Source organism: Artemia sp. Qi Xiang Cuo, chromosome 5, assembly GCF_049724085.1.
Source record: "Artemia sp. Qi Xiang Cuo chromosome 5, ASM4972408v1, whole genome shotgun sequence".
Classification (NCBI taxonomy): Eukaryota; Metazoa; Arthropoda; class Branchiopoda; order Anostraca; family Artemiidae; genus Artemia; species Artemia sp. Qi Xiang Cuo.
In genome coordinates this window covers 34244721-34264105 of record NC_142798.1, presented here as the reverse complement: position 1 = coordinate 34264105, position 19385 = coordinate 34244721, and the positions used below count along the sequence as shown (strand labels likewise).

Here is a 19385-nt window from a genome sequence, read left to right as displayed (position 1 = left end):
ATGCCCGCAGACTATATGGTTTGGCTTCTAACTACTAATTAAAATTAAGTGATTAAAATTAAGTTACCCGGGCCTGGTCACCGTAAAAATTTAAAATAAAACACCGCAAAAACAAACTAATAGAAAATTGTTTTTTATTTAATAATTACAAGAAATGATAGCCTTGTTAAACTAGAAATTCAAAACAAGAGCTATATTCGAGATTTACAGGAGAATATCATACAAGGAAAATACTAGTGGACAATGTTAAAATTTAAGGCTTCTCATTCACGTCCACCAGTTTTTCATATTTAGTATTCTGAAATTTTGTTTACATATTTTACTATAGTATAGTATGGTATATAATAGTGTATAGTATTTTAGTGTATAGTATATTATGTTACAGTATAGTATAGTATATTGTAGTATTTTACATATTTAGTAGTTTTCGTATTTTATGAAATATACAAGGAAAATACTAATGGACAATGTTAAAATTTAAGGCTTCTCATTCACGTCCACCAGTTTTTCATATTTAGTATTCTGAAATTTTGTTTACATATTTATCTGTAGTATAGTATGGTATATAATAGTATACAGTATTTTAGTGTATAGTATATTATGTTATAGTATAGTATAGTATATTGTAGTATTTTACATATTTAGTAGGCAGTTTATCCTTAGTAGGATCAATCTGTTTTTATTTAACATGTAAGTTGACCCAAATAATTTCTTAGAAAACACTGCTTTTCCATTTACGAAAAATTAAGCAAGAAAAAACGGGTTTTAATTTTAATAAAGCAGTGAAACAATAAATAACAACAAATAAACACTTAATTTTATTAAAGCAGTCAAACACTAAATAGCAACAAATAAACACAAAAATATAAATAAATAAGTAGGAAACAAACTCACATATGTGAGTTTGTTTCCTACTTATTTATTTATATTTTTTTCCTTCTTTCTTCGTGTGTTTAGTAGTTGCACTTCTGTGCGTGTTATTTTTTAAAAGGACATTTTGATTGTTGTTTTGTTTGTTTTTTTTGTTGAGAAAGGGTCCCGGACGTGGGGCCGAAATATTCGGAGTATTTTTGATTAAGCGTTTCTTTGTTGTTATTTATTGTTTCATTGCTTTATTAAAATTGAAACCCGTTTTTTCTTGCTTAATTTTTCGTAAGTTAACCCATGGCAAGATAGGGATCGTTCAGCCTTACCACCCTCCAACGAGTTTCCCAATTGATTCAATCTACTTAGCGGTATTAACAGTTGGACCTAAAGAACGAAAAAAATTGTTTTCCTTTAAGATTAAATGTTATTTTATATTATATTTTATGTCTCTACTAAAGGCAGAGTCTAAAGCAACCTTATCATCAAGATTGAATAATTTTCTGTCACCTTGAGATTAATACTAAAGAATTGACGGAAATTTAATTTAAGAACAAATAACTCACCAGAGCATTGTCAATGCACTTCTTATTCCCACACTCAAACAGATGAGAATCAGTACAATTTATTGAGTAAGCAGCTCTTTCAAAATAGTTCCAATTGGAAGACCACATGACTTTTCCAGACAATCCAGTGTTGCTTTCTGTCAGGACGCACTCATTGGTTTCTGGACTTAAAAACAGCACTCATATAAAACAGCACAGAATGTATCACACTAACTTTATCAAAATATTCTAGAGACACCTTTAAATAATTAGACTTGGTTAAGCGGAAATGCGGCATTTCAAATTCATTATTAGACTCATAAATACCCCCCCCCATTATCTATGTATGATGGACATGGGTGTAGGGAGGGGGGCCGGGGGGCAGCTGGCCCCCCATAGACCTTCAAATTTACATTAGATATGGCTGAAAAAGCAGATGGTTTTGAAAAAGCAGTTGATAAAACTCCGTCACACTATTGACTGCGCCCCCCTAGACAATATCTGCCCCCCCCCTAGACAATATGCTGCCTACGCCCATGATGATGGATTATTTGACAAGTTCTGTATTCAAATATCTATATTCTGAGGATAATTAGAGCTGTTTGTGTTTTGCTGGATAAAAGACTGTTCTTTCTTCGGCTTTAGATATATTTGGAAAACAAAATCTGTATCAAAATGGTTATCTTGAAGCCTTTTAAAACCCTCTGCTGTAATGGCCAACCTTTTGATCAGAGATAGTCAAAAATAGCCAATGAGTGCTTAAAGACTTCTGATTTGTTATCTTTAATTTGTCTGATTGTTAATTTGTTGTATAAAAAAGTGCGTCAAGAATCAATACAACCAGGTTTGTTAAATATGATTGGCCCTAAAAATTTGTTTCAGACGTCTAAATGGCTAGAAATTTAAAGCAGAGCAGCGTAAAAAAAAAACAGAGCAATCAATTATTTTACATAATGCTCCTCTTTGCCCAAGGATTTGGAACTAAGTTTTGAACTGATCAGTAATTATTGATCCCTAGAACTCTCTTCTTCTCACAATAAAATATTTTATCCTGTAGATTCAGAATACAAACCTTGAAATTTTCGAATCAATTGCACATCTAAGATATAACAAGACTCAGTGTTTTAATTGCAAAACTTACGGGTAAACACTTGCAAATTTGAAGGATTTCAGGCTCTTGCTCCAAGGGCTGTAGGGGTCCTTTCATATCCACAGGAATATCTTGAGCTTTCGACCTTTTAGAACAAAATGACGAATTCAAAATTTTGATTGACCTCTTCAGGGTTGTGAGGGGGCTTGGGAGCTCTAAAAGGCAATGGGAGGCGGGCTGGTTACCAACCAGTCACTTTTAATTCCTAAGAAGGGCAGTAAGATTTTCAATTTCCAATCGAATGAATCCCTTTGAATTTTCCACGACCATTCTGTTCATCGGAAGTGGCCACGGAAAATAAAAGAAGGAATAATACACGTAAGGTATAGGCTCCTTACGCGGGCAATGCCGCGTTGCCTCTAATCCAATGCAATATTTTTTTTGCTGCAAACGCTACCTTTTTAAATAGTTGGTATAACTACCAGAATGTTAGGATCGAAATTCCATTTTTAGTCTGGATCAAAAGAAATTTGAGTTGCACCATCTAGGAAAATATTTTGACGGTGGTTTAAAAGTGCTGAGCTTTATTTGTTCAGCCTCCAGGATTTTTACGAAATGGATTGTTTCTCGGAGGGATATTTTCCGTGGGGGGGGGGGGGGTAAATGTCGGCCACCTTTCAAAATATGTGTATTAGTTCAAGATTTTTTACAGGTGTAATAGGGTTGCAACTGTTAGCCAGAAATGGAAATTCCATTTTTCATTTGCAACTGTTAGCCGAAAACAAATTTGTATTTTGAAGATATTTATTCACTTCTGTAAACTTTTGTTCCCGTGAACAATTAGATTTTTTAGAATCCAGATGGAAAGATTATTCTACTCACTTGAAATCAAGGCTATGCCATGGAAAGTTCGGAGATGTGAATTCTCTCCCCGCCCCCCACCGAAATGTTTTTCCGACTCGTAAAAGCGTAAAAAATTAATATAAGCAAATTTTCGATACGTTTTAAAAAAAAATTTACCCCGCCCCCCCCCGACAAAAATCCTTTTGTAGACCCCTTCCCCGAAAAAAAAAGTCCTAGATACGGCCCTGCTCGAAATATTAACACACTATTTTATTTTTTTTTAAGTTGCAAAAAAAATAACTACAAATTTTCTTAACTTATAACGCAAAACATAATTACTTGTGGTTAAAACTTCTGCATGTGATTTCCTTGGCTTCTGAACACCGACGTGCACACGTTTCTGCAGTTGTACTTAGCCACTTTTCAGCGTCAAAACCAACAACTTGATGATTCAGCTGCTTCTTAAACTCTGACATATAATCTTGACAAAATTCTTCGTCTGTTCCATCAAGACAATCTGGATCTCCATCACACACCCATGCAGAGGAAATACAGTCGCCAGAGCCTCGACATCGAAATTGGCCAGATCCACACTGCTTACTTCTTCCAAGAGATTTGTCTAAAAATAATCAGAATTTTTAATAGATATGACCATGATATGAAATATAAAAAGAGACGGCTTGGAAGACTTAAAAAAAACTCAGAAGACGTTAGTTTCCAAAATGCTCAATTTATACGTTGCTTTTAATAAAAAAATTTCCAACCCTGATAAATGGAACGTTTAAGAGCCTAAGGGTACTGCACGGAGAAACTTCGCCTAATAAATTAAGGTATTGTTCAAAAATGTATTTGCAGTTTATACCATATGTTTATCTCCTTGGTTATCCTTTTCTACTCCGGCACTACCTATTTATTTCGGAAAAAGAATTGCAGTATCGTATATTTGGTATATTTGATGACATGCTATTATTTTTATTTTCACCGTTTACGATATCGCTCTGGAAATAGTAATTTAGTTGATAAATTTGACCTTATTCAGTTTTATTCCTGAGTATGATCCTTTTTTTCTGTTTTCCTTTCTGAAGGTGAGTTTGGTTATACAGTGTGTATAGCCATTTTTTAGTTATTTACTGTTTATCTGTCACTTTCAATTGTACTCCAAATTGTTGTTTGTTTTGTGCAGGTAATAAATTAAAATAAATTTAGCAACAAATCCATTTCTCTTTCTAACACCCAATTGACAAAACAGAGCATTTATAACTTGCGTAATAATTTTCTACCGCATCTTTTAGAAAGTATTCTACTAAATCAATTGTAGAATTAAGGATAATATTGATGAAGCGTACTTTCCCATTTGAAACCTATATCTTTGTACATCTTAGTACAATTTTTTAATATCTTAGTACAACACAAAAATATGTTTCAATCTCCATCTTTAGATGCTAATTCAATATGAATTTAAGGTTATAGATAACATTTACTTTATTTTGTTCACTGGTGGTACAACAAAAACAGATTATTCCTTAACAGCCTCAGTGCTGAATCGCCCCTCAGAGCTCTTACAGACAGAGAATAGTCTGCGATAACCTATCAAGAGGAAATGAAACATAGTTTATCACAGGTCTGGCTCACTATGTATATAACTGTATTGTAGCCTATATCTTTTGGGATAATCGATTTACAACAAAAAGCAACCACCAGTTCTCCAGAACTGGAAGTTGACCTGACTCTGCTCAAACACTCGGATAGGTTGAGGTAAGAGAAGATAAGCAGCCCTATAAGACGTAAGACTGTCGTCGAAGATACACTGAATCTCTTTTTATTTTTCCCATTATATTTAATAACCAAGAGTTAGCCCAAGGATTGGGTCCTAAGTCAGTACCTTTTTTTTCGTCCAGTCCAAGAAAGAAAAATCAGTACGGGAAATTGCAATGCGACGAGTCTTAAAATAATAATAAAGAACAAAAAACTGGTGAAATGAACAGCTAGTCAGTAAATATGTTGCACCTAATAAAGAAAAATAGTTTAGCTGGTAATCAAAAAAAATATAAAAAATAAAAAATAAATAAAGGAAATGTCACAATAGTTCTTATTGACGTTTTCGATCAACTCTGCTGCGGGAGCAAAACTTTGGTTTCGTCTTTTTTTTCCTTCTAATGCTCCTGATCTCAGTTTATTTCATGAGTGTTAGAGGTTTCGCAATTTTTACGAAAAATTCAGATCTATGGTCGGATTGATGGAAATGATATTATATTTAGGAAAACTACGCATAATTCTTATCTAGCGCCAAAAGGGATGGTTTTTGAATGTCTTTGAGCCAGAGTCTACAGTGTGAAAACTGAAAAAGAGCTTTGTAGAGTTCAGAGTGAACTATCTGAAGCTGTACTACCAAGCTTCTGTTTCTTTCAATTATACTTTAGCTTTCGGTCAAAAGGACGCTAACCAACGAAATTTCATGCTGTTGAATTTTACATCCCCAGTACGAGCAGGCTTCAGAAGTTTCATTTCTCGGGGATTCTTTCTCTATCCAAAATGACATGTGGAATAATATTAAGTCTTGTTCATCCTCAGGGACACAGGGTTATATTCTTATGCTAATTAGTCTATCTTTATTCGTTTCTAATGCATTTTAGGGTAATAAAAATTGTCTTCACTAGTGGCTACGCAGCGACCATAATGACGCAACAGTGACATAGTTATGTAATTTTCAATGAAAGGTTTAGCAAAGCAATCACTCGGTGAAGGTGTTTTCACTATTAATTGCCTAGAAAACCATTAATAGGTGCAGTGCTTTGAAACAAAGTTAGTGGCATTAGATTATTGCACCTGATATACTTTTAGATACAACAACTTGGATTTTGTTAGGTTTTATATTTTGAGGCCAAGTAATTAGGTATTACCTTTTATCTATAATGTTTTTTTAAGAACTAAGAACATTGATTCGGTATCGAGAAATAGAAAATAAAGTTAGTTTTACGATCAAAGTATATCTTGAGACTGTCTTTTAAGGCAGTGGTGGATTCAGGGGGGTGAGGGGGGCACGCGCCCTCCCCCCCTAGCGTAGTCTAAAGTAGTGTAATTTACTTAATTAACTCAAGTTTGTTAATTAACTCTTAATTAACTAAAGCTTGGAGAGGTTGATAACTACAGAATTTAACCGATGACGAAGAATTAAAATTAAGGTGTTGCTCCCACAACACTTGTTGGTAAAGCCGACCAAAGATGCTTTAACACTTCAAGCTGCCCTCCCTGGCCCCGGAGATCTTTTTTTAGTTCAATTAAGACTAAAAATGCTTAAATGTAATAAATAAAATCGTTTCGCTACTTCACAAGATTATAATAAAAATCAGAAACCATTTTTACATAATTTGTTGCTGTTTTTTTTAACTTAAATAGAGAGACTGTTTCAGTAACTTGTTTCTAGAAAAGTTGAAAAAGGATCGCGATGGAGGGATAAACATAGCAACTAACTAAACAGAGGTAACTACAACCAAGCTTTTTCCAATTATTTGGAAATATTACCATGGGCGCCGGCAGGGGGGCATGACCCCTGGAAACTTGGGACTATAAAGTAATTATAAGGAAACCGAAGGAAAACGCAGAATAGGAAAAAAGCAAGGAAAAAATGTTTGTTGCCCCATTGTTGGCTGCCTGCCAATAGATTCGACCCATAATAAGGAAAATATAAGTTCTAATTTGTGACTGAGTAACCCCTAACCAGTTTTCCACAAACATTTTTTTTATATGATTTGGTTGGATCAAAAAAACAAAATCTTCATAGCAATGAATGGTAAGTAAATAACGATCCTTGTCAATAACGAAAGTATAAGAGCCTAACTATTGATTACATTCAGTCAAAGAATCAGCTTTTTATGGTGATCTTGAATATGTGTTTGCTTATTAGCTTAGTAATCAGTACAGTTATTAGCAAACAACAAAGTTCGTATAATTATAGAAAACCTAAGGAAAACAACCTAATAAGGGGCGATTTCGGTAAGAATACGCCGTCAACTTCTGCTTGCATTGCAAGAGTGCCTATCAGCATCTGAAGCCGCTATGGACAGGAATGTTTCCCCTGAAAGGAATGCTAAGAATTTCTGAATTTTCCCCCTGAATGGATACATTTTTTGTGTTCTATTATCAATTTAATTTATTTCTAGGAGTGATTGTATTTATCAATTTGTCACTTTGAAAAACATTTAATTTTTGACAGTTATAAAGCATAAAGATGTAAAATATACTGGTTTTTGGCATTCAAAATTTAGTTGAAAATATTGAATTAAAATCTTTTATTTGATCTTCTTAATCTTAGTTTTAATGTTTTACCTCGAAAAAACTACATTGATAATGCGTTACTTTTTATAAACACTGAGTCTAAAAGCAATAAATATTTTGGTGTTTGATATCCAAGTTCAGAACTGTCGATATTGTTAAAAAAAAATCCGTCCAACGCTTCGGTATTGCTCAACAGAACTTAATACCTTAGTTTTGTAAGCAGGCTATTGTTTAGTATAGTTTTTGTAACTACTTACTTTTTTCATTTTAAATACTTTTACTTTAATTGGCATACTTCTTCCATTGCCATTAGAAAATTGTTTGTCTCTAAGCTTCATTAAATAAAGAAAATAAAACAATTTTTTCAACCTAGAGTAAGTAGTAACATTAAAACTTAAAACAAACATAAATTATTACGTATATGAGGGAGGATCCCCCTTCCTCAAAACCTCGCTCTTCAAGCTACAGTTTTTCAGCGCTTTAAAAAAAATTTACTTATTGTTCTAATTAAACATCCCTTGTGTTTTAGGAATCGTCTTTAAAGGACTGGGACAAAATTTAAACTTTAGCGCAATGAACGAGATGTTGAAGAGGGGGCAATCCCCCTCATATACGGAATAATTTCTGTTCGTTTTAAGTTTTAATGTTGCTCCTTACTTTCAGTAGAAAAAAACTTTTTTTTTATTTCTGATCATTTTTTAAATAACGCCAGGATACCTGGCTCCACCTCTACAGAAAAACCCCTCTCCCCATAGAAATATCGTCCGTTGATTTTGGATTGAAGTTATCAAGTATTTTGCAGTAGGTTGCATCAAGACATGGCTAATTGCAGAAAGAGAAATACCAAAACAGATAGTCCAAGTAACTGAGAGGCAAATGTATAGTTATTGGGCCTTTCAACTATGCTGAAGAAAAAACTATCTAAAAATTTTGATTCCTCAGCAAAGTTGAAAGGCCCAATAACTATGTCTTTGGTAATAAAATGGCCCCCTACAGCCCCTGGGAAAGGTTTTAAAGTTATAACAATCGCCCTTTGTTTTATTTGATATTGGGAAGTATGCATACATTTTTCGGGTGGGGAGGGGAGGACGAATCTTCTGCTGGGAGTATTTCGAGTGGGTGGTTTACTTTTGTGTAATGATTTCATTCTCAAGTAGTAAGATTAGTTCATTCGGATATTATTTGGAGAATAAATTAGTAGATATGGATGAAAAACTAATGTAGAGCAAATGGAGTAGGAAATATGTTTAAAAACGTAAATCCAAATGGGAAAAAAAATCAAAAAAATATTTGAAAATTTCAGAAAGAGTTCTGCTTTAGGTGCCCCCCCCCCTCGTAATGAGAACGCTTAGCTATTGACACAAGATGAGTTGGTGAGACAAGGTGAGGGCGAGGGTTGTTTTGAGCCAACACTACCACCGATGTAATTTCAAGAATCTTGCGTTTTTCATATTCAATACGAATAGGAGGAAATTGTATAAGCACAATTTATTTCCGGCTTATTTAAGATCGCGTTTATATAAATTATTTAATCTATTTTCAGTTTATATTTCATCCGTTAAATTAAGGTAGAAAATTGCACTATTTTTCCTTTATAGAAGTATAATTAACGCATATGATGTACACTTACACACCTGTAAAGTCTTTCAAGAGTTCTGGACCTCCAAACAGGTCCAATTAGAAAAATGAAGAAAAATGTCACGAAATTCCATATCTTTGGTTTGATTTAAACTACCCGAGAAAATTCTTCTGGCCCCCAATCTAATTACTTCTAATGTCTATACCAAACGAATATACACAAAATTTACTACTTTTTTTAAAATTTAAGATTCCATCCTACTCGTCACAGATCTCCAGACCTGGGTTGAAAAATTCATTCTACAAAAAACCTAACTTGAGCATAGCCTTTATTGATTCTTATTAAGCCTTACAACTCTTTTTTGGGTTCCCTCAGCTCTTAAAAGAAAGTATTGGAGGACGCTTTGGATTCTCTTAAGACAAGATTTTGATACTTGTATCTTTCCGCTTGTTTTTCCTGTATATATCAATAATAATAATAATAGCAACTTATTTATTACCGACTATTATGCTTACTGAATGATTATAATATTTGTTTGAAAGATGTTTCCATAGCTTTCCAAAAATATCTAGTAGAGTGAAAATTGAATGGGTCATTCACCACATCCAGTCTTACAGATTCATATATTTCATTTTAGAATTTACCTCGCTCAGGTGCCATGGCATAGAGGTGATCTTTAGAATTAAAAGTTTGATAACTCCTCATTGCAATAAGTTTCGGTTATTCACGGTGACCCATTTTAATGCATGTAAGCTAAAAGATATAATTTGTACCGATCCGTTCAGCTTTGCAGTGCGCCCTTTGAGAACACATGTACTGATGTATTTATTTTAACCAACTATACTGAGCGTTCTATTTATAATACGGTTATCTAAATAAAAAAAAAATATTTTAAGATAACAAATCAATCATTTTCCAAAATTATCAAAAATGTTTCTCACTATTTTCTGACCATAGAAAACGGGCAAAACTCTGTCAATGTTTAATACCACGTTAAAATATTCTCTCCAGCTTTGATCAACAACCTCTTTGCGACTAATTAAGAACCTTTCCATCTTCAACTGGAACTAGTCCAGACTGAATAATTACTATTTATTGAATCAATACAATGATTTACTTTATACAACATTTATTATATTCATAAATTACCACTGTGACATAAGTCCTGGTGAAAGCTTTGATAAAGCTCTGGTAAAGAAAATTGGAAAATATTTACCAGGGGGACACTGAGGTATGTCACAGTACTCCATGTCCGTTGGTGAAACAAAGCACCACGGTTTTACCTCACCATGTGGATTACGACAAAAGTTGTGTGAAATTGAAGAATCACCAGTAGCTTTAAATAGATCTTCTTTCTTTGCCACGGCACTTCTTGCTCTTGGAGCCAGTACATGCTTAATTCGCTCATCATCCCAACGCAGGCACGGAAGCCCAGACAAGCTAATATTGGCAACTCCAACGTAGCTTGCTCCATTCCCATATATACAACCTGAAATGTAAATAGAAGACTATGTGGTACAAAAAAATATATTAAGGACGTTGTTAATTAAGGAATACGTTAAGCAGACCATTGTTAGAGCATAAAATAGAGTCCCGTTGCTATACACAGCTTAACCTTTTTGAACCCGTGAAACTAACTGTGTTCGTTAGGAAAAGTCGTTCTATCGTTAAGGAGCTCTCGAGATGAAAGTTCATCTCTAAATCTTATTTTTAAATTATAGATAAGTCTAAACAAATGAAAAAATCTAAAAAAAAAAAAAACTATATTTACACTGTGTTCAGCTGCGCAACCTTGCAAGCAATGTACTTGGAGTGTTGGTGATTGTTTTTGACAGTGTTTACTAGGGAAAATTTGCACAAATTTAGAACGTTCCGTAAAGTTTATTTTTTGAGCTTTGCACCTTTTAAAGAAACAATTTTTTCATTCATTAACTCACTAGGTCCTTATTCCCAGTCTTCTGATATTTACAAAATGAATATATATTCTTTTCGTTAAAAATTGCAAGATATTTGGCACCGGCGATATTGCAGCGAGGCCGTATCAGGGGGAGGGTTATCGGGTTTGAGCTCCCCCTGAAGTGCTTCTCTACCCTCCCCCCCCCCCCGAAGTGCTTGTATGACTCGTAAAAAACGTAACAAAAATGCATGTAAATAAATTTTTGAGGTGTTTTTTAAAGTTACTATCCCCCCCCCCAAAAAAAAAGAATAATAATATCCCCCCCCCCCCGACCATATATTGGATACAACCCTGTATTCCAGTATTTGGAAATCCAACTTCTGTATATAATCGCACTCTCGCAGGATAAAATAAGAATCAAACAGTTCGTGGTAACGAACTATAAGTAAGGAATAAGCCGGCTAAGTATCAACCAGAGTCGCAGAGAACAAAATTTTGACATCAATAGATACGTAAAGCTAACCAGAATCTCCCGCTGATTACAAATGTGTTAGTTTTATCAAGTCTAGTTCAACCTTTAAAAAGTTACGTAGATGATAAAACACTGCTGATTTTCAAAAAAGGGGGAAAAGACCGCCTAAGAGCTATAGAACCCCAATAAAAATCACACCATCATATTCAGCGTATCAGAGAACCCTACTGCGGAGGTTTCAAGCTTCTATCTAAAAAAATGTGGAATTTTGCATTTTTTGCCAGAAGAAAGATCACGGATGCGTGTTTATTTGTTTGTTTGTTTGTTTTTTCCAGAGGCGATCGTATCGACCAAGTGGTCCTAGAATATCATAGGAGGGCTCATTCGAACGAAAATTAAAAGTTCGACTGCCCTTTTTAAGAGATCAAAAAACTTAGAACGCAACTAGGCCCCCTCCCACGCTCATTTTTTTCCCAAAGTCACCCGATCAAATTTTGATATAGCAATTTTGTTCAGCATGGTCGAAAATATGATAATTATGTCTTTTAGGATAACTTAATCCCCCAAAGTCCCCAGGGGGAGGGCTGAAAGTTATGAACTTTACCCAATGTTAACATATAGTATTGGTTATTGGGAAGTATACAGACGTTTTCAGAGGAGATTTTTTCTGGTAGTGGGGGGGGAGTGGGTCGGGGGTTATGTAGGAGGATCTTACCATGAAGGAAGTTTTCATGGGAGAAGGGACATTTCTATGAAGGGGGCGCCGGACTTCCCAGCATTATTTAAAAAAAGATCAGAAATTAGATATAAAAAAAACAAGTTTTTTAACTGAAAGTAAGGAGCAACATCAAAACTTAAAACGACAGAAAAATTACGTATATGATTGGGTTCATCCCCTAGTCAATACCTCGCTCTTAAAGCCAAAGATTATTTAGTACTTTCATAAGAGCTATTTATTCTAATTAACGGCATTTGTGATTAAGGGGTCATTTTTAAAGAATTGGAACAAAATTCGAACTTTAGCTTAAAGAGCAAGGTATTGACTAGGGGGCGAACCCTCTAATATACGTATTAAAAATATAAGAATATAGAGGTTCGTTACGTAAGTTAATTCGTAAGTTACGTATATTTATTACTAATAAAAACGTTCGTAAATAAAATTAAACAGGTTTCGAGAAAGCCCTTTAACCAAATAAAAGTAAAATTAATATTCTTTTTTTTTTATTATTCATGTACGGTGAGCCAAAATCAAAACCTGCATTAATTCAAAAACGTTAAAGTTTGACTTTCTCACAACTCTATTTTTTTTAAACAATGAAAAACTTTAGCGTAAAGAGCGAGGCGTTGAGGAAGGGACAGCCCCTTTCATATACGGAATAATTTCTGTTCGTTTTAAGTTTTAACGTCGTTCCTTACTTTCAGTTAAAAAAACTTGTTTTTTTTAATTTTTTTATTTAATAGCTTTCAAAATGCCATAGCATCTAAATAAAGGACAATAGCATCTCAATTTTGAAGGACTTGTTGACTTCTTCCACTTTTATTTTAATTTTAGAAGTGAGATATATTACTTGTGTATTAATTTGACAAAAACTTCCTGTTTAAAACCCCAAAACGAATATGGATGACCTATTTATAGTTGTAACTCAGCGCGGAGCTCAATGAATTCTATTTATTACAAGTAAATCCAAACGCTTGCCACTGTAAGACGGTAGATATCCAAAATATTCTAGTAAGCAATGTTTACGCGGGAGGCAACAACCTCCTGAGTTTTTGTCAAATAAGTTAGAAAAACGCAGACATTTGCCGGTAGATATTACCAAAATTCCATAGTGAGTAGTGGCTTTCTAGATATAAATGCAGCTTCTTGATATAAATAGCTACAAGAATTCTACATATCTACTTCATGTGGTTTATTGTTAACTGTAGCTTGCTTAGCCTTATGGAAGTAAAGCTGAGTCTAAGGTTCAAACCCTGAATGTTTATCTATTTTGGAGGTTTGTCAACAAATTATATCCCTTTTTACGCTACCTTATAGTACAATAGCAGGATGAAGATTGCTATAAAAATTCTGTACGCGGTTATAATTGAAAACTGGACAAAGAATAATGATAGAATATTTATCAGTGGTCTACTCATGATAGTGCAACGAAAAGGAAGCCTACGTTAACGATTTTGATCATCAGAAATGAGATTTACCTATATCCCTGGCCTTTCTTTTGCAGACAAATGGTAATTGTCCATCACAGTCGTCCAAAGACCAAAAATAATAATCAATTTTTCTCGATTGCGGTAATCCTCGGTACTTGGATTTGAGGACCATGCACATTGGGGATTGTTTCATCATGGGTGGAGGCACAACTGTTTCCAGTTTTACGTTCCATCCTGAAAGAAAAAAAAAAATGCTGAAAGCAGCTTGGCCCTTCCATATTATAAGATAATAAAACATAAAAATTGTTACTACTATAAAATTTATTACGAGAATCTCTTACAAACAAAGAAAACAAATAATACTTTCATATTACTGTCTCTTAGTGGAGATTTTAATTATGACTGCTTCAAATTATCTTTTGGAACCAATAGATACATTTGTGACCCTTACATCAATTTATTCGAAAAAGTTAGTTTTCCTAACCTAACCACCGAAGAGGTCAGGTCAGGTCACTGCCATCCCTAAAATATTTACATCCTCATTTTGATTTTCTTGAATAAAAATTGCAATTTCCATTTTGAGTTCATGTATACTCTGAACAACTTTAGTACGATATAACCAGCATTCTTTGAAATAGTACAAAACGGAGATGTAAGTAACTCCCATATTGTCACATAGCTTGGAAAATAATCCCACTTATAATGGAATGTTGTTTTTCGTAGTTTACAGCTTTCGTTACTTTGTAAAACTATCTTTATACGAGATACGAGAGCTGCTCTGTGGACCATGCAGTGTGCCCAAAGCAGAACCTTTCCTCTGTGGGTGGGGGGAAACCGGGTTAGTTGCCCCAAACACCATAGCTCGGTGGCTGCGGTCGGGGAATTGCCCACTTTAATCCTTTTTTCACTTTGATTCGGCTTTTTTGCTTGTATTTGAGTGGTTAGGGGGGGTGCTGTAATTAATTTTCCCTCGAGAACCACCAACTCTAGGAACGGCTCTGGCCTAAATAGCATTGCGTGGTTTTATTTCAATTAGTGCTAGAAGGACAGCTTTGTGTCCTAACATTGACTTTGCACTGTTTGTGCAAAGCCAAATGGAATATTTCCACAATATGACACCCTCATTAAAAGAAATTGCCAAATATATTAAAACTTTCACTGGATGTGGCTTTGCCAGGAATGGGTTTGCAAAAAAAAATTTTACCTTCAATTATATTATTCTCTTCGACACATCGAAGATATCCAATATAATATGTGGTTTTAGCTATATCATTTCCTTCTTCTACTAATAAGGTGAATCTTATAGTGATTGCAAAGATTGATAGCAAAGATTTTCTTCAACAATCGCCTAAATGATATTCCCTGAACGGAGTATTCAGCTTCACCTATATAAATCTTGCTAGTTTTATCTTTAGATGACGAACCTAGCTTTTGCTCAGCCTAGGCCTCTTAATGTCGTCAACCTCGAAAGAGTTAAGATATATTGTTTGACATTTTAGTTTTAATTTCGTTTGATCTTGTCAATCCTATGTAACATTCGCGCCTCCCCTTAGACTAGTCCGTGCCACTCTAGGGAGGCGCGCCTCCCAGTTCGGAAAAGGCTGGCTACATGTTATGTTAGGTGATGGACTATAGGAGAGATGCGAAGGACTCCTATTTTTTGACGTCACGAGTCAACACACCTTAATTTTTATTTTTTTTTATTCTTTATTGAGGTTCTTTATGAGGTTCTCTTACGCCCTTCTACATTAACTTTAAAACTGATTGAGAAATGCCTACATTTCTTTTCCTAAATCTGCTTTTAGGACAAAAGCAATCTTTTGTAGGCATCTATTGTCCGGACACAATTTTGCTTCTTTTTATACGAGCTTCAAAGGAATTGAAAAAAAAGTGTTTATGATTTTAAGGAAGGTCGTGTCCAATCACATCATATCATTTTTTTTTAATTAGGGTCCCCTTGGCCCAGAGACTTGCGGGTACAAATTTCAAGCTGTTGGAAAAAAATTGGTCCTCTTCGAGAAAAAATTTTCGTTTTTGTTTTTTATTTTACATTAGAGCTAATTTGGCCGAAGGACTTGAAGATTTGGTTTGGGTTAATTAAAAAACATTTTGGCTCTTTTCATGCCCTATTACCGCCCTATACCAGAGATTACATGATTTTTTATCAATTTTTCATCTCCCTAATGCACTTCCCCTCTAAACCGAAATGTTTGATCCCCTTATGGACTATAATAAATGGCCCTTTTCGGACGGTACTTTGGAGGGAGCCACATGCCTCTAAACTAAAGAACTTGAGAAGATAAGTTTTGTGCCAATCATAACAAATAATTTGACCCTTTTTGGAAAGCCATGCCCACAATTAACTTGTTTTCTATTTGGATTAGTTTCCCCATGGCCCAGGAACTCTTAGCTTTAAGTTTCATACTTATCAGCTACATCATGTTTTAGTCCATTTCAGAGCCCCAAGATACTCCCCTCCCTTCCTCCCAATAAAAATTTGGTTCCATTAACCACTGCAATGATTATTGAAAGCTTCAAGCCAATCGAACAAAAACGTTTAGGTAATTTTCAGGCTCCACATTTGGAGGTTCTGGGCTCCAGCTTTTAGCCCCGTTTTTGGCCTCACATTTAGGGAGGCGATTTTTTCAGCTTTTCTTCGACATTGGGGCCCTTGTGGCCTGAAACCTTAAGAATTTTCGAACCAAATGAAGAAAAAATCGATTCAGCCCTTTTTGGGTCGAATTTTCAGGGGACTCATTCGTCCCAAATAGAATTATTTTTTTTACACTTAGATTCTTTTGATCTAGGGACTTATGGCTCTTTGTTCCAAGATGTTCAGAAGAAAACTTGGATCTTTTTTAGTCCTATCTTTGGGATACCAAATAAATTTTTGTAGATAAGGCTCTTTTTGGACCAAAACTTAAGGTTGTAAGTTTGAAACTTATAAGAGAAAAAAATTGCCATATTTTTGGGCCTCTTAACAATCGCGCCCGCCACTAACAAAATTTTCGATTCTTTTGGCCCAGACAATAATCTCTGAAAGTTTCAAGCCAGTCGAAAAAACTGTTCGGTAGTCGTCATACTCCATTTTTGGCAAGCCCGTGACCCCAAACAATTTTTTTGTACATCAGGTTCTTCTTGGCCCGAGAAATTATGGCTTTAAAACTGATAAAATAAAAGTTTAAAACTAATAATGGGCAAAAGTTTGTTTGGTATATTTCTGGGCCCCCAAATACCCTCTGCCACTCCTAATAAAAAGTGTAATTTTCTTCGCCCAGAGAATGATCCCTGAAATTTTCGAGCCAATTACCCATCAAATGCCCCCCTTTTCCACTAAAAATCGGTTTTCGAATAATTGGTAATTTGAACTGTTTGCGATCCTCACTCCAGGGGCTCTGGAGGTCATTTAATCCCAGTAGGCCAATAAATTGGACCTTTTGATCATTTTGACCAACATGATTATTTTAAAATTTTCATCGGATATCTTAGGGGTTGTTTGGTGCTAGGGAGGGGGGGGGGGGTTCACGAGAAAGGACTGGATGCCATCGAATCACTTCCAATCATAAGAAGGGCACAAGAACTTTCGATTTCCAATCGAATGGTCCTCTGAAGTTTCCACGACCACCCCTTCTTTACGAAGTGTCCGGGAGGGGAAGGAATGAAGAAAGAAATAATATATTGAAGGTACTTGACTCTTTAGTAAGGGACCACTAGAGCGTTGCCTCTGAAAAAGGACAAAAAGAACTTTAGATTTTTCTTTAAGTTTTGACTCCGAGGCACATTACCATCAAATCATGACCCTGAATTAGATAAATAAAGAAAACTACCAAATAATTCTCAACTAAACAGAATAGACGTTTTCAAAACCACATTTGTAAACATACCTGGCCACCATTTTGTAAAATTAAACTGCTCTTCGGAATGCTCCCACATCCATAAATTCTTTCTTAAACCTTTAATACCAACACCATCGGTATGGAAAGAGTTACCATCTGAATACTGCAAAAGCAAGTCAGATAGAAAGTTGTTTTCAGCTTGGTTTACGATATATACCAAATCGGACTTGCCACGCTCACAGAACGATCGGGCTAAGTTCCTGTTTGCTTTAATACCAGTAACAACGCGATAGCAATGACTTCCCCAAACATGCTCACCAGACGGACAAATAGACCTGAAATATAAATTATTGGATGAAACCAAGGGATGCCATTTTACGAAACACTGAAGGGGCCAAAAACTTTTTATAGAACCTAAGAGTGCTGTTGTTAGCTTAAAATCGTCCTCTTAACTCACCACCATGTCACTGTGTAGACGAATTTCGCAAATATGATTAAATGTGAGCCCCTTCCATGAAACAAATTTCTCCGTGGGTCACTGGGATTTAAGAATCATGAACATTCCTATTTTGATAAATATTTATAATTTCGCTTCAAATTCAAGGATTTTTTTTATTTCTAATAGTTTAATTAAGCTTGGGTAATTGTCTTAATATACACTTATAATCATAATTTAGTCTTAGAATACAACCTGGCAAACCAATCCATTAAAATTTGTCTCAGTAAAAATATCACATGTTCTAGATGCATACATCATGATTGAAGCGTCCGCCACATCCTAGTAAAAAACGAACTCCAGCACATAGTAACCAAAAATTTAGAAACATATTTGGAAAAAACATGTCAAGTAAGGGAGAATCCCCATTTAAAACTGATTAAGAGATGGTAAATATTAATTCGGATGTTAGGCGTCCCCCCTAAGAATTCCCCCGGGAAATCCCTACTTGCAGAAAATTCCCTTAGTAAAATTCCCCGGGTACAAAATCCCCCCTCCCCGTGGAAAAATCCTCTTGTAAAATTCCCCCCCCAGAAAATTCCAAATTTATAGAAGAAGATTTGGGGGAGGGGGATTGCATTGGGGGATGAAAGGTTGGATTCAGATTCCTACCGACACAAAGGTGTAGAAGTGGATGGGGCATCTTAAGCAACTCTAGGACTATCATAAGGCATAGGGAGGGTGGTTCATCAGGCATTCAGATTTACAAGGTAATATTTATCATTCTCATATTTATATACATCATTTGATATATTCTTATTCCCCTGGTGTATAGCTCTCCTACTAGTTTTGCATGGGGAACATTCCTATAAAAAAGGTTGGTTGGAGGAATCCACCTTGAAGCTCGAGGAAATGATGACCCTTTAATTAGATTGTGATATTTCAGGCACCCCTTCTAATAAATAATTGAAGTTCTTTTATTTTCAAGGATGATTATCATTGTCCAAGTATTTTTTTTCTTAAGAATATTAAACTTGAATATTAAAAATAAATGTTGAGAGAGGAAGAAGTGGCCCTTATCCACATTTCAGAGAGTCTTGGATCTAACAGGTCACAGTAAAAAAAATAGTAAGTTAAGAGAGACTTTTGTCAATAATTTCAGGGACCACACTGCCTTTCCATGACGATGAACAAAAGTTCAAATAGGGATAAAATCCTTTTAATAGACAGTGATGATAATAACAGTGATAGAAATTCACAAAAATACCAGATATTTTACTACTGATGACGGTCACTGCATATGTGACCGAAATATCTGGTATTTTGTGAATTTCTATCACTGTTATCATCTTCACTGTCTATTAAAAGGATTTTACCCCTACTTGAACTTTTATTTACCT

The 19385-nt window shown here is 34.9% G+C and overlaps 1 protein-coding gene across 1 annotated transcript in view; it reads right to left on the bottom strand.

Annotated features, from left to right (window-relative positions):
• The window catches only part of LOC148952063 (neurotrypsin-like), a 101327-nt gene that overhangs the window by 57666 nt on the left and 24276 nt on the right, over positions 1 to 19385 (bottom strand). Inside the window, exons 6-10 of the mRNA XM_089089520.1 lie at positions 17598 to 17884; positions 13762 to 13947; positions 10413 to 10685; positions 3682 to 3961; positions 1431 to 1596 (exon numbers count right to left, since the gene is read on the bottom strand). Coding sequence (XP_088945646.1) covers positions 1431 to 1596; positions 3682 to 3961; positions 10413 to 10685; positions 13762 to 13947; positions 17598 to 17884 — 1192 coding nt within the window. The remainder of the gene's footprint in view (positions 1 to 1430; positions 1597 to 3681; positions 3962 to 10412; positions 10686 to 13761; positions 13948 to 17597; positions 17885 to 19385) is intronic.